The sequence below is a fragment of the Nomascus leucogenys genome, chromosome 22a (assembly GCF_006542625.1).
Source record: "Nomascus leucogenys isolate Asia chromosome 22a, Asia_NLE_v1, whole genome shotgun sequence".
NCBI classification, from domain to species: Eukaryota; Metazoa; Chordata; class Mammalia; order Primates; family Hylobatidae; genus Nomascus; species Nomascus leucogenys.
In genome coordinates, this window is record NC_044402.1 from 102,344,539 (window position 1) to 102,360,889 (window position 16,351).

Consider the following 16,351-nt stretch of genomic DNA (forward strand, 5'->3'; position numbering starts at 1 on the left):
GCGGGGGCAAGATTGGGTGTGTGTGCCTCTGTGTGTGTGTGCTTGTGCACTCATGTGCACGAGCATGTGTGTGTGCTTGTGTATGTGTGTGGCAGGGTGGTGGGCTTGTAGAAATATGTATAGAGACAGATGGACAAGTAGATAGAAAAAGCAAAACTACCAGGAAAGAAAAATAGAGGAAGAGACAGAAGCAGCCAGGGCTGGTTTGTGCACCTTCGTGAGAGTGGCCCTCACCACCAGCACATTATCTACTAAGAGATGCGGTCCTTGGCCTGGCAGTGCCAGCCTGCTTTTTCATTGCCCCTGGCAATGAGCCTTTATTAACAGCCTCCTTTGCAGACAGAGCACACCAGTGGGTAATCACAGTTCCCAATCTGCAGGGACATAGAAACTCCATCCCTGAGGAGGGCTGCCCCAGGCATGAGAATTGTGCAAAAATCGGCATGCTCTTGTGAGTGATTTGTAAGGAGAGTTTCTCTGCCATAATTATGCAAGAAATTTTGCTCTCTGGTGGCATTTCAGTATAAAATTATTTAGGGGCTTATATTTATATCATTTTATTATTCTGGTTTTATTCTGGTTGCAGGATAACAGAGTTGTCACTTTAAAATATATTCCGTTTCCCCTTTGATCTGGAAGATGCCAGCTCTTATTGTCTGCCCTCTAAAGAAGACAATTAAAGCATAAAGCCTGGGACTGGGAAATACATGGAGAGTGGAAGGACAGCCTAAATCCCAGTGTAGGAGCGGCATAGAAATTCCTCACAAAATGAAAGAATTGTTCCATCCATCTCTATTTTCATGACGCTGAGAAGTCCTGAACAATGCTTTCCCTAGGTTGTGGCAGTACGCTTAGAGCCGAAGGGCATTTATCAGGGGGTTATTTGCCATGAAAACCAGGAATTCCAGGATTAGTTTCCTTTTGGACAGCACCTGAAGTGGAAAAGTGTGAATATTAGAATGGCAAGCATGTGGGAACTTCTGCCAAGTTCTGGCATTTTCCCTTATTGACTCGTGAACACCTGAAGAAACACTTGTTGAAGGAGAAATTATTGGTAGTCCCTCTCAAAACACAGCCAACAGCAAGCCAATTGCTTTTGCAGATGGCCAGGGAGTCGCTCTTCCCACTCAGACACCCGCTTGCAGCCACACTTGTGGTCCTCGTGGCTGAGCCAGCAGGGCAGGACGTCAGCTGGAGCAGCTAGGACCTAAAATTAGGCCCTTGGCAACTCTCTAATCTTAGCTGCAGGTTCAGCTCCTTCATTTAATTCCCTTTGCCCTCAGCATGAACTTGGGCTCTGGAAAAGGAACACTGTTTAATGATTTGGGGGTGGGGTTAGTAGAAAATCATTAAGCTGCCCCTTCTTAAAACTGGCTCTGCTCTGTTCTTGCAGGAAACCTTCCAAATGTTACCCTTGGAAAGTTAAGACTGATTTTGGAACCTAGCCATTTTGAACTACAGACACTGATCCAGAAAAGTATTTTTTATCTGAGGCAGTAAATGACACGTGATTTAAGAGTCTGGTCCTTAAGCCATGGTCCTTGATCATCAGGACATCAAAGGCTGTCTCTCTTTCTGTCTCTCTCTCTCTCTGGGTTGGTCCCATTTTGCTTGCTAGCCAAGTCTCATACTTGAGTCTCCCATTCCTTCCTGGACTAAATCCCCTTCTCCTTTAAAATGGGTTTTAGCATCTTAGGGGGAAAAATCTTAAAAGCTTGCAATTGTTTCACAAGTAATTTTGCAAAAATGCTGTACCACAGGCCCCATTGTTAGTGTATACTTATATACACATAGGGATGGAAGAAAGCATGGCATTTACCTCTACCTTTGGTCACACCATCCCGATATCTATACTCCAAAAGTTCTTCAGCATGCCTCATTGCCCGGTTAAAATCTGAGTCTCATTTTGTTTTGGTTCAATAAAAGAACTTCAGGCCTTCTTTGAGTGTTATCTCCTTAATATATTGGAAGGTCCCTATGATATCACTTCCCAAGGCCACTTTAGGCTGAATCCCTTTAACCTTTGTTTCCACATACAAATTCCCTTTCTCCCACTTTTTAGTCATTTTGTTTTATTGTTCTTTTCTGAATCTGTTCCAATTATTTTGCTTATCTCTGAGAATATGGAGGGAGTATAGACTCAAATTTCTTGCATGGTGGGAGAATCATGTTCCATTCATTCACTGGAGGTTTATTGAGTGTCTGTGAGGTGTGATATTAAAGGATACAAAAATGAATTAGTCATAGACCCTGTCCTCAAAGAGCTTACAGTCCTTTAGGAAATAAGACAAATATATAAACAGCTGCAGATCAAGTAAACAAAGTGCTCTAAGTGTTTGAAGGAGGTGAGATTAACTCCAGCTGTGGGGATCCAGGATGATTTTGTGAGTGGGCCTTGAAAGATGATGGGTCTGGATGATTGGGGAGGAAGGGCATACGGGCAAAGGAATGTCATGTTCCTTTCAATACCATCTAAGATCATTCCGAAGTTGTCTTCTTTTTAATCATAGTGGCTCAGTCTTAACTCATATACCATTGTAGTTTTTCTTATCATCGTATGCCTTTTTGCAACAATTTAAACATTCTTTAACATGTACTAATCAAGCTTCGTTTCACTCTAAATGCTTCCACATAATTTCAAACCTATTCTGTTTATTGGTTTTATTGTGTATTCTATTCAAAGTTGAACCAGAATATTTTGTCGTTCTATGAGGCCAGGTTTCAGGGGCTGGGGATGTTGGAAAAGAGGGAAGGAAGATTCTCAGCCATTCTCTTGACTCTATGCTACTTCTAGGAGTTTGTAACACAACTCAGACCAATCTGTCCACCTTTTAAATCCTCCATTAATCAGCCCTTAAGAAGCAAATTTGGAGATGTCCTCCATAACACACTTCCTCACCTTCTATGCACAAAGTTGTTCTCAATCCACTTGAGTACATTAGAGGAGATACTGGGTTGAGACGTGGTTTATGGGGTTGCATAGCATTGTGTTGCTGGCAGAAGTCTGGGAAAACCAAGTCCCTCAGCCCTACCAAGCCCTTAAGTTGGTTAAATTTGTTACGTTCATGGCTGAGTCTCCAAGTGAAGATAAATAATTCGGAAAAGAGTTATTTATAAAGGATCTTAAAGACTACTTATTCCATACCTTCATTATATAGCTGAATCACTGATGCCCGGGGAAGAATAATCGTACCTGCCTTTTATTGGACATCTATATGCTTTATATAAATTATCAATCTATGTACTAATTGGTGAGGCTGGAATTGTTATCTTCATATTACAGATTAGACAGCTGGAAGTGAGGTAGGCTAATTGCTTGAAGTCACACAGCTAGAAAGTTGTAGAGCCAACATTTTACTTTAAATCCGACTCCTAAAAGCTACTCCTTTCCTACTATTCATTGTTCTTGCTAAAGATCACATAGGAACTTAGTTGCAAAATCAAGATTAGAACCAAAATCTTGATGCCCGGTTCTGTGCTCCTCCCACTCTCTCATGTACTGTGTTTATTTTAAAGCTTTTCTGGGAAAGATTCCACACGTCCCCAGGTAGCGTGTTTAATATCTCACAATTAAGAGGGCTCAATTTATCTCGAATAGAGATTTACGCCCCAGGACCAACTTCTTCCTCAATGCCATCTTATCTTAGTTTCTTTTCTTTTCTTTTCTTGTAATAATATATGCAATCAGCCTTGGGTTTTAAGATGATTTTTTTTTTTTTTTTTTTTGAGATGGAGTTTTGCTCTTGTCGCCCAGGCTGGAGTGCAATGGCATGATCTTGGCTCACTGTAATCTCCATGTCCCAGGTTCAAGAGATTCTCCTGCCTCAGCCTCCTGAGTAGCTGGGATTACCTGCCTGTGCCACCACACCCGGCTAATTTTTGCGTTTTTTAGTGAGACAGGGTTTCACCATGTTGGCCAGGCTGGTCTCAAACTCCTGACCTCAGGTGATCCACCCGCCTTGGCCTCCCAAAGTGCTGGGATTACAGGCGTGAGTCACCTTGTCTGGCCAAGATTTCTTAATCGATGGTGATAAATGTTTTTGTTTCACCTGTAACTCATTCAGTTTTATAAGAAAACATCAAGGAATCCAATGGAAAATGAGTTGAAGGCATAAAATAGCAATTTATGCAAGAGGAAACAAAAAGAGCACAGCAACACATGGAATAAATCGACTGCTTTACTAGGGATTAAAAAAGTACAAATAACCGTTAAATTAGTTATTTTTTCCTGTAACCTAATAGCTCCCAGTGTTGATGAGACTGTAGTAAAATGATTCTCTGCTGATGGTATTGAAACTTTTGCAAAGTGTTATAGCATGCATATCGGGAGCCATAAAAATGATCATACCCTTATACCCTATGCCTTTGTTCCTGGAAATTATCCAAAGAAATAATTGAATAGGGGGAAAAACCCTAAAACCTAGATTAATGAAAATGTTCATTGCAGTGTTGTCTATAATGTTTTACAATTTTTTAAATAAAAAGAAGCAATGTAACTGTTAAACACCAGAGAAACAATTGGACAAATGTTGGTATATTGACTCCACATACAGTACTATGTAACCATTTTAAATGATCATTAATAGAAGTGTGTGATATTATGAAAGTTTTTATGCTATAACATGAGCTATAAGAAACTAGAATACAAAATTGCATATTATAATATACCTGTGAAAATTAATATGCACATGAACGAAACTGAGAGGTAGTGTACAAAATAAAAATGGTATTCTAGTTTAGGGGGGTTGTAGGTCATTTCTTTTCCTTTCTCAGAGCTTTCCTTATACTGGTGTTATATTGTCTTAGTTGTTTAAAAGAATAAGTTAAAACAAAATGGCACAGGCAGTCTGAGCTGTGGATTGAGAGTTAAAGGACCTGAGTTTTCTTTTTTGTTTCCCAACATAATGTGTTTTGGCTGTCATAAACCTCAGTTTCTCCATCTGCACGATGGGTTAACACTAGTTTTCTTTACCCCAGATTGACAGAATATTTATTTTTATAATGCTTCTAACTCATTAAATGCAAGGGTTCATATAAACTTGGTCCTGGGAGAATGAAGGGCAGGAGGGAAAGAAAAAAATAAATAGGCATAATTAATTTTAAAAGGAAAGATCATCTGCTTTAATCGGAAATGTATGTGTACTGTGCCCCTAGTCAGAGTTTTAAGTGCACTTCATGTTAGTTAGCAACTTCAATTTAAAGTGCTGTGTGATCCTCTGGGCTTTGAAGATATGAATTCTCTATACATACACATGAGCTAAAATTACCGCATAATCACGAGGATGTGTGCACTTTGAATAATTAAATGCACTAAGCATCTCCAGCTGATGGATTGATGATGTGGGAGAGTAGTGCAAAACCCACGTAACACGGAAGATTACAAGACATTTTGAAATGATAGCTTAATTTTCAACCTTTTTTTTTTTTTTTTTTTTTTGGCTTGTGCTTTCTCTTTTAGCCATTATGGGCAAGTAAAAGAGATTTGATTATCTTGTTTCCTGTGAAAGGTTATTTAGCCCCTCAATCCCATTAAGTCACTTTCTGCGCTCCAGTGCACTGAGCCTTCACCAGGTTATCAGCCCAGGAAAGAGTAAATGGAGACACCAGGATCAGATTTCTAAAGGAAGGAAAGTTAAAGCAAAGTTTGAAAGGGGTGACAGGCAACAGCCATGAGCTTAGGAACTCAATTAGACTAAAAAGACAACTATCTCATTATCTCGTTCCGAAATGATCTAAATACATAAGAATCTAAAAGTTTTAAATAAACTTGTCCTGCCGACTGTCTAGATGACTGAATTTCCCTTCTCAAAAAATTTTTAAACACCCGCTTTCATATTTATTTATTCTAAGAGTGAAGCAGCTGCGATAATTATGCTGTCAGCCTCGGGAAGCTAATGAGGAGTCACCAGAGTGGAAGGTTTTGCATTTGTGAGATTGCTGAAGGAGAGCCGTGCTACAGCTTCTTTCGTTTTTTATTTCCCTTTCTTTCTTCCTTCCTCCTTTTTCTTTTTCTATGAGTTGGGAAGGAGAGTCTGGCAGTCCACGGCCAAATTGGAATCCTTTTGATTAACCGGTTGCCTTCCCAGCATGTTCTGCCAGATAGTGTCTCTTTCTCTCCCTCCCTCCCTGCTTTTGAGGAGCTGCTGCTTTTGAGGGGCAAGGAAGCCGAAGGGAAATCCCAGCTTTTCATGCCACTGTCCCCAAGGCAAGAGGATACTTCTCCCTGAGAGAAGTTCCCCAAATGATTTGGATTTGAGTTGATTTGAGAATAATTGGTAAAGTATATGCACTGTTTATTTTAGCCATTTAACTGTCTATGCTATGACAAGATCTAAAAGAAAGTAGAATACAAAATTGCATATTACAATGTCCTTGTGAAAATGTCTTATGCATATCAACAAATGGTATGATGGCTCCCCTTTCCAGCCTAGCCAATATGCGATTCCAAATACAAGAGGAAGAGACCCCAGATTACCCACAGCATTTCAGGGCAGAAGTTTAGGCCAGGTGAGGCAGAGCTGGCAAGTTTATTTCTTCCCTTTGGGTGTGAGCAGCTTCCAGCAAACAGTATTATTAAGGCATTTTATGCTTTTGGTGCACTAAGGACAGAAGCCTCTCTTTTTGTTAAATTGTGAGGTATTTTGAGCATCCCAGGTTTATGCAAATTGTGAACCTGGGAAAAGCAATGCCCAAGTGGAAAGGGGCCCTGAGCAAATTTTGCGGATGTGCTTTGGCGACAATGTGGCTGCTGCCTCTTGCTATTTTTCCCAGATATCTGTGCTAATACTTATAACAATGGCTACCATTTATTAAAAACATATTGTGTATCAGAAACTAACACAAGGTGTTTTGCATATATTATCTTCTTTAAACTTACAGCAATCTGCCAGGAAGTTTTATTTTCCCTACTTTTCAGATAAGCCCCTTGCAATGTCAACTTTTGGAGGAATTGGCTTGTAGCTTTAGTGTAGTGAGTATTCAGGACTAGCAAGCACTTAACAAACACAGTCACTTGGGAAAATGCGAACTGCCAGTATTCTGAGCTAACCAAATACCTGATTTGGACATCAAAGGTAGTATATATATTTTCAAATAGTTTTTTTTTTTTAATTTGCAGAAGTTGCACCTTAGAGTCTATATAAACAGATTGCCAGCCAGGCACCGTGGCTCACGCCTATAATCCCAGCACTTTGGGAGGCTGAGGCAGGTGGATCACCTGAGGTCAGGAGTTCAAGACCAGCCTGGCCAACATGGTGAAACCTTGTCTCCATTAAAAATATAAAAATTAGCCGCATGTGGTGGTACTTGCCTGTAATCCCAGCTACTGCGAGGCTGAGGCAGGAGAATCACTTGAACCCAGGAAGCGGAGGCTGCAGTGAGCCGAGATCACACCACTGCACTCCAGCCTGAGCCACAGAGGGAGACTCTGTCTCAAAAAAAAAAAAAAAAAAAAAAAAAAAAAGATTGCCTAATGTAACTAACAAAATTGGAAACTTTCTAAAACATATCTAGCCCAACGTGATGCTCATTGCCTGTCACTCTCTAACATCACCCTCTAACTAACGTCCGGACTCCTTGACATGATATTAGTTCCCTTCACCATCTGGTTCCAACTATTTTTCCAACTTTATCTCCCTGTCTGTCTTGTTCTAACCATGCAAGATGACTTGCAGTTCCCTCAAACACTTTTCTTCCTTCATATCTTTGCTCATGCTGATCCCTCAACCAGGAATATCCTCCTTGGCAGTCCTTCACTATTGATGGCATAGTAATCCTTCAGGTCTCAAAGGACACCTTGTCTGTGCTCTCTTTGTGCTCCATAGACTTGGAGGGAGAGGTTTTCATAATCCTTTGTTTGTGCCTCACTTTTGGTCCTTGTTTGTATGTGTATGTGTGTGTCCCTCCCAGTTTTATTCCTATTTTTATCATCTTCAACACATAGCATACTGCCTTGCACAAGTGTTCACTTGGTAACTATGCATTAAATTGAATTAAATAGAAAGCACTTGCCAACTATTGGATTCAGTAAAGTGAGTCATCTATGAGTCAGTATGAATTATTAGTAAATAAGTCCGGCTCATGTTTTGACATTTCTTCAGGTGGCAAATATTACAACAGACAAAAATATACCACAAAAGATCCCAGGAAATAACATATTGGTGCTTCTCTCTTTTCCTTCCTACAGAGGAGTCTTTGTTTACAGTTTCAGGAGTGAGGCTAAAGCCAGAAATGTGTGACCTTTTGGCCTCCTACCAGACAGGTCACCACCCAGCCCAGTTTAGCAAATGCTGGTGAAAAGAAAGGGCGAGATCGCCCAGGTTCTTCCAGGTAAGTGGTTGCAACAGTGAGGTTCCTTATGGACCAAATTGAAAAGCAATTGGTGCCAGGTGAAGAGGACATTGCTCAGGGATTCAGAGCACCTCTGTGCTGTTTCTAGTTCTTCCTCGCCAGCTCTAGGACAGGTGGCCTTGCCTCTTCAGGCCTCCATTGCCTGGGCTGGGCAAAGAGAATAACTACATGCATTGCCTTTCTCTTCCACTCCCGGAGCAGGGATAAAGCTCCTAAGACAGAACCTCCACGCTTCCTCATCAGTGTGAGATCTTCAGCTGACACAGGTGGGATGAAGGGAGGCAGAGGTTGCAGTGAGCCAAGATCACACCACTGCACTCCTGGTGCGTCAGCCTCCCAAAGTGCTGGGATTATAGGCGTGAGGCACAGTGCCCAGCTGGAAATCTATTTGTATAGACTCTAAGGTGCAACTTTTGCAAATTGAAAACAACTGTTTTTCCTTAACTAGGGAATTCTCACTGTCAACTGACAGGGCAAAATTTTGTCCTGGTAAGGGTAACAAACTGTCAAAGTTTTCCCCAAAACCAAGGGGTTTCCTGGATGCAGGATGCTCAGTACTAGAATTGGCTCAGTCCTGGGTAAACCAGGATGGTTGGTCACTTTTGTGGCACAAATTACCTTCCAGGGTAATCTTGAGGAGGAAGGGGTGCTGTGAAGGATTTTCCCAAAGCCACCATACCCTTAAATGAGTACTGCTAGCTGGCACAGGAAGCCAGGTGGGACAACTCCAAAAGTCACCATAATATAGACAACCCTGTAGATGTCTCAAGAGCACTTCCCATACTGGGGCTTCCATGGCGGTAGATGGGACAGCAATCGAGATAGAGGAATCAAGGTAGAGCCCACATGCAGAGCCTGCCAGCCAGCCTGCCCGCCCTTTAGGTGACCCTGGCTATATCCCAAACCACAAGCATTATCCTATGATTTGGCCACCCATTTGACAACCACAGCTTGGCCGTGCTTCCCAGGGGCCTAGATGGTAACCACCAGCATCTCCCTACACACCCCCCAACAATATCACTCACATGGCTGGATTCACTCTTCATTCTTTTGATCTCTATCTTTGGCTGTCATGATTTAAAGGCATATACGCATTAAAGATACCAGCTTCCTGGCTCTTCTAAGATCATTGTCTTGTCTTCAAAGAGCAGGGAAGTTTAATATTATAGCTGATCCTCAGAGCATTGTATGAAATACCTAAGTTTGTATTTTGACAATATACATTTAGAATTACAATTGGTGATATAATGTGGTATTTCCCAAGCAAAATATTCTCTAGAGCAGAGCTTTTACTGTATAATTATTTTAAACCTGCTAGTTATAAGGACAGAATGAACTTCAGCTGCGTTCTGTGAAGTGGAGGGCTTACTCTTCATAAAATTATCAAAGACACTAATGGAAATGGGCTCAGATGGTGGTGCTACATTAACATTATTATTATTTCTATTGTTGTTATTTTATTTTCTTAAGCAGCTGGAAGGTAGGGAGATAACCTTGCCTTTCTGATCTACAGTGACCTTCCACAAAGAATGGTTACCTGTAGACATAAATCGGTCACAATAGAAAATCAATAAAATGCAGCGTGTCAAGCTTGTGGCCTGCACCAGCAATTGAAGAAGGGAGAAGGCAGATTTTGTCTCTGCTAGAGTAATCTCATGATGTCCCTAGGCCTTGGTACGAATGTAAGGAGATAAAACTGAGATGAGCCACAAGAGGGAAAAGCTAGAGCAATTAAACTGTTTAATAAATGGCTTGGGATCAGCAAAATCTAGAGTGCTAGAGTTAAAGAAACTAAAAGCAGTAATCACATGGACACTTGGGGCCTGTAAATCTTTTCCAGTGAGTTGAATTTATGTTAAAATATTCACTTTTCAGGAGAGTCAAAATGTAAATTGGGGTATTAGGACTTCGTAACTGGCAGCAATGCCTCAAAATTAAGATTCTTGAAAGAGCTTCAAAATGTCAGTTTCAGGCAGGGAAAAAGTGTACACTGATGTCTACAACAGAGAAATAGAGGAGAACTAAAATTTACTGGATAGATACCACACACCAGGCACTACAGTAATGGCTTTACACATATTCTTTCAAAGCTTGGCATGTTTTGAGCAGTTGGTGGTGGTGAGTTACAATGATAGCTTATAGAATCCATCTGGAGATAGATTTTGATTATTTGTAAAGCTTTCTTAGTTCTTATAACCAGGGTTAAGATGCTGCCTCTCTTATGCTTTATCATTACCTTTTCTATCAATATATATAATGCCATCAATAACTTTGCAATGTTTAACTGATTTCCTTCATCAATACTCTGTTGTTCATTATTTTAATTGTGTTTATTTTTCATTCACTTCCAGGGCTGTATTTCTGCAGTTTCGGTTTTCATTTGCTTCAGCTTACTAAGAAGCTTCAAATCTAACTCCATACTGAACAAGGGGTTCTATGCCCTCGCCTATGACCTAGAATAGTTTAAATATGGTGTTCAAGGCGATAGTACATAATACTATCGCCTTGAAGAAGAAAATGCAAGGTTATTGCTATTGTCATTTGCATAGAATTTAAGTGATTGATTTTAAAAAACTAGACATAAACTAAGTCTAAGAAGAGGGCTTCTGAATAACTTCATTCATTTTGGCATTTGTTAAGAGATTCCTGGGCTAGAAGGTTGATTTCCCAAAAAGACAGATAAGAGACTGACAATTTAAAAGAATCTGGAGACAGAGCTGGTGCTTACAGAGACCTGCCACTCCTGTGTTCACTTACAATTTCTCCCAACAAAAGGATTTCTGTGGCAAGGAGAAAACTAAAGTTTAGAAAAAGATGGTTTCTTGGAGAACACTGTTAACAAAAGGACTTCCTGAGGACTATTTATTATTATTTTGTAGGGGGCACTTCCTCCCTCACTAAACTGGATTATCAGAACATATTACCACCCAACCCATATTTTAGAAGTTTGGATTTGGCTGCTGATTAGAATTGAATTTCAGGCTATCTCCTCCTACTGAATCTTAATTGCCTGTGATGATGGCAACAGTGATGGGGAATCTAAGCGCTGGTTTGATGGTGGAGATATTGAATAAGTAAATGGGAGCAGAGTTCCAAAGATGTAATTTAAGCCCTGTTGCACCACCACACACACACACACACACACCTCAAGTAAAATGAGAGATCTGTCTTAGCTAACACGTGTGCCGTTTTATACAATGACTCCTTCTAAAAGAAGCCAGGGAAACTCAAATCGCTTCTGTCTAGGGATCATCTCAGGAAATGTAGTAGCCTAGAAACCAGAGACCTCTGTATATCCTTTGGAAGAACAAGGAGGAACTAATTAAGAGAGAATTAAAAAATAGTAACTATCCCCCAATGTCTGAGGAAAAAGGAAAAAGACACATGGGTAGCCCAAATCAACCTGCCTGCATAAGTATCTGATTTTAGTAAGGCATTTGACAAAGCCTGTCCAGCTATACCTGAAAGATGAAAGAGTGTAGGCTGGGTGATGGAGCAGATATATGTACTCAAATCATGGTGTTTATTTAACCCAGAGAAAGGCCAGCCATGGTGTGCTACAAGGTTCAGTCTTGAGTCCTATTCTGGTCAAATATTTTTATTAATTACTTGAATAAATCAGAGTACATGGACAAATTATTCATACAACTCCTTGGAGTAAGTACTATTATTATTAATTTATGACTTCCATTTCACAAAAGAGGAGACTGAGGCTCAGTGAAGTTAAATAACTCCTTCATAGTAGCATGCCAGAGTTAAGATGCAAACCTCAGACCTGGCTCTCCAATGTTCTTGACACCTATCAAATTTAGAGAATATACAACTCTTGCAGAGGCAGCTGCTATTTAGTGTTGGATCATGATTCAAAAGACACCTTGCTAGAAGCCAATGAACAGCAGGCCAAAACAACACTTATTTCCATCAAATTTCATCCGACTTAAATTCTTACACTTTGGGCTACAACTTAAAAAAGGCTGTGACTTAGTGGAAATTGGCACTTTCAAGTACAACATGAATTAATAGTATAATTTCACTTCCCCCAAAGATAATGCTAGTACCAATCGAAAGCTCAGGGATGCTACTGTTGACGCATCAGCAAAAGTTCTTGAGCAGTTTCACCTGTCCATCAATACACTGAGTTCCCACAACAGTAGTGGGATTCCTCTGCCTCCCTGAAGATAGGAGAGCTATAGGAGGGATTCCCATGTTGGAGGTTAGAAGAGCTGACCTCCAATGCCCCATCTAATTCCAAGATTCTCCAGTAATGACTTTGGAACAGCTGTGGACAGACTATGCTTGGAATTATGGTTAGATACTATTGCTGCAGGGATGAATAGACAAATTTTGTTATTAAAAAATTGATATTAAGTGGAAGTTGACAGAATTATCCTCTCTATAATGGAAGAACATTATGCTTATGCATGTGCATATACCTTATGCATATGATTATGCTTGTGCTTCCTTCTTTAATGGATTTACCTATTCAAAAGCTTAATAAATATTATAAGACTCTAAAACATTTAAATTTTTCATTTCTCAATTTTATCAAATAAACATTCCTGGAATTTGTGCATATTTTTTCATCCCATGTTTTTGTTGTTTCTTCTGTATAGACCAACACCAGACTTTAAAAAACATAATTTATTTTTGTTCAGTTTGAGGCACTAGTTATTTTAGTGATGCTTACTTAGCCACTAGTGCTATTCACCTAATATTTCTGTCTTCCAGGCATCCATAATGGGGTCGCACTTCTTGGCTTTCTGATGGGTGGATATGGCCACGTGGTTAGTTCTGGCTAATGAATTGTGAGTAGATGTGATCTGTGTCACTTCTGGGCCAAGCATTCATTTGATTGCCAGTATAAGACCCTCCAAATTTCTGTCCTTTTTTTTGTTGTTGTTCTGTTTTTTGAGACGGGGTCTCACTATGTGGCCTAGGCTGGCGTGCGGTGACTATTCACAGGTTATGATCATCACACACTACAGACTCAAACTCCTGGGCTCACGCAATCCTCCTACCTCAGCCTCCCAAGTAGTCAGGACTACAGGTGTGCACCAGCACATCCAACTCAAATTTCTTTTTACTTTCCCTCGGTTCCAGTGACCAGCAGTGTTTAAGATGATCCCAGAATGAGGAGATGTAGAACAGAGTTCCCAGATGACATATGATGAAGGTGTAGTGGAAGAGAGAAGTAAAACTTTATTGTTTTAAGCCACTAATATTTTGAGGTTATTTGTTACTATAGTATAACCTAGTCTATCCTGACTGCTACCAGGACACATAAAACACACACTTGCACTATCCAACGTGGTAGCTACTAGCTACATGTGACTATTTATATTTACATTTGAATTATTAAATGTAAAAATCAGTTTCTCATTCACACTGACCATATTTCAAATGTCAATAGCTCAGAGGCTGGTGGCTGCCATATTGCATGATGCAGACACAGAACATTTCTATTATTGCAGAAAGTTCTGTTGAACGGTGCTGACATAGAGTGACAGGATTTATACGAGAGTTGATAGTGATGTCTTCTAACATTTCTTGATATTTTAAGTGTGCATTTAATACCACCTTGAAGTTAGTCTCTAAAGATTTTGCCTTTTAAAAATAAAATCTCTGAGAGCCTCCAGTGGATGCTGGAAGAAAATAAATCACTGAAAAGTTACACTTCTTAGAACCAAACAACTCAGAAGGTCTTTTCCTGAAGGTTACATTGACAGAGAAGATGAACACCTTTTGGTTAGTTTTGACACCTTTCATTAATAAATTCCGAGGGCAGTTTTATTTTAGTCCATCCTCCCTGATTTTCTGCACATTTTCTACTTCTAACTCTTCTCTATCCCTAAGTGGGTTGATGTGCACCTGATATAAGATCTCGTGCTCAGTAATAAAATCATCCAAGTTTATTATCATCCTTATACACAATTGTTTCTATTGTAAGAACTATTAATATCATTGGATATTACAAGAAAATCTTGTAAGTAGACCAAAATGGAACCAAGATATAAAATAATCCTTCTCATTAATTATTCAACAAGCATCCAGGCAATAGAAATACAAAAATTCACAGTTTCCCCAAGGATCATATAGTCTAATGGAGAGTTAGCTGTAAATAAATATAAGATCCAATGACAACATATCACTCTGCCCTATCACAGAGGAGATGACGTAGGCTTTGTCATGAAGGGAGAGTGTGCCAGGCAGGCAACTGAAGGGATAAGAGGATCCCCGGGCCGGGCGCGGTGGCTCACGCCTGTAATCCCAGCACTTTGGGAGGCCAAGGCGGGCAGATCACGAGATCAGAAGATTGAGACTGTCCTGGCTAACACGGTGAAACCCCGTCTCTACTAAAAATACAAAAAAAAATTAGCCAGGCATGGTGGCAAGCACCTGTGGTCCCAGCTACTTGGAGCTTGCAATGAACCAAGATCACACCATTGCACTCCAGCCTGGGCGACAGAGCAAGGCTGGGTGACAGAGTCTCAAAACAACAACAACAACAACAAAAAAGATCCCCAATGTGAGGGTATTATAGAAAGGACAGGAGCTGGGAGAGATGACATGCACCTGTATTTCCAGCTACTCAGGAGACTGAGGTAGGAGGATCCCTTGAGCCTAGGAGTTTGAGGCTGCCTGGGCAATAGAGCAAGACTCCATCTCTAAAAAAAAAAAAATAAAATAAAACTAATAAAAAAAGAAAGAACAGGGTGTTTTGGGTTGTAATGAATTGAAAACCCCAATTCAATGGCTTAACCCACAAGGGTATTATTTTACATAAGAAGCCTAGAAGTAGGTGGCTCCAAGATTGATTCATCTGATGGGTCAATGACATCACAGGGACGTAGGGTCTTTCTATCTTTCTTCACTGCATCTTCAGTGTCCTTCATTGCCTTAGTCCTCAGGCTGGTTCCTATCATGGTCACAAGATCCTGCCACAATTCCAAGCATCACATGCAGACATGTCTACATCCAGTTGAAGAAGAGACCATCTCTTCCTGTATGCTTCATTTTAAAAGAAAGCACAGGCTGGGCCCAGTGGCTCACGCCTGTAATCCCAGCACTTTGGGAGGCTGAGGCGGGTGGATCACGAGGTCAGGAGTTCAAGACCAGCCTGGCCAAGGTAGTAAAACCCCATCTCTACTAAAACTACAAAAATTAGCTGGGCGTGTTGGCAGGTGCCTGTAATCCCAGCTACTCAGGAGGCTGAGGCAGGAGAATCACTTGAACCTGGGTGGCAGAGGTTGCAGTGAACCGAGGTTGTGCCACTGCACTCCAGCCTGGGTAACAGAGTGAGACTGTCTCAACAAAAAAAAAAAAAAAAAAAAAAAAAAAAAAAAAAGGAAAGAAAGAAAGAAAGCACAGTTCTCTTTATATCTTCTGATAAGACTGTCACATACCTGCTTCTGAAATGGTAGCAAGGGGAATTCGATAGCTGCTTTAGAACATTCAGGATTTCCTCCTGATCTGAAGCTAGGACCACCTCTGCTAAGGGGCAAATTCCTAAATAGTCATGACAACCTATCAGTCTGCCCTATCACAGAGGAGATGACTGAGGAAGAAGTGGGGACAGACTGTTGGGCAGACAACCAATAGAATCTGCCACAGCAACTAATTGATCATTGGGCTGTGTGGCGTTGGGGGCAGTGGGAGGTGAAGAATGGGCATAAGGTTTCCAATCTGGGGGCCTGGATGGCTTGTTACATCATTCACAGCTGGGTACTTCCTTTGAGAGAGACGGTTATGAGCTCACTTTTAGACATCTTGAGTTTGAGGTACTGGTGTGCATAAGATGATTAGAACCGCCGGCCTGGGAACAGGATGTGGAGATGGCTGTGAGTGAGTGTCATCTACACACTGATGGTCCTTGAAGTCCCCAGGATGTGACTGCCCAAGAGAACATATCTGGAGAAAGGAAGCACAAGAATTGTACCTTGGGAAAGCTCATATTTAGAGCTTGGAGATGGAAGAATCAACAAAGGAGACAAAGCATTTAGTG

The 16,351-nt window shown here is 40.7% G+C and overlaps 1 protein-coding gene across 4 annotated transcripts in view; it reads left to right on the top strand.

Moving 5' to 3' along the window:
- Positions 1–13,647, top strand: part of CDK15 (cyclin dependent kinase 15) — a 112,132-nt gene extending 98,485 nt beyond the window's left edge. For 2 of the 4 annotated variants that reach the window (XM_004092005.2, XM_012508345.2), the window contains 2 exons: positions 8,186–8,328; positions 10,701–13,647. In XM_004092005.2, the coding sequence (XP_004092053.1) occupies positions 8,186–8,295 (110 nt within the window). In that variant the 3' untranslated portion in view covers positions 8,296–8,328; positions 10,701–13,647. Of the gene's footprint in view, positions 1–5,850; positions 6,839–8,185; positions 8,329–10,700 lie in introns of those variants that run through there. The other 2 variants (XM_004092006.1, XM_003253951.1) reach the window with 2 other exon arrangements.
- The last annotated feature ends 2,704 nt before the right edge of the window (positions 13,648–16,351 follow it).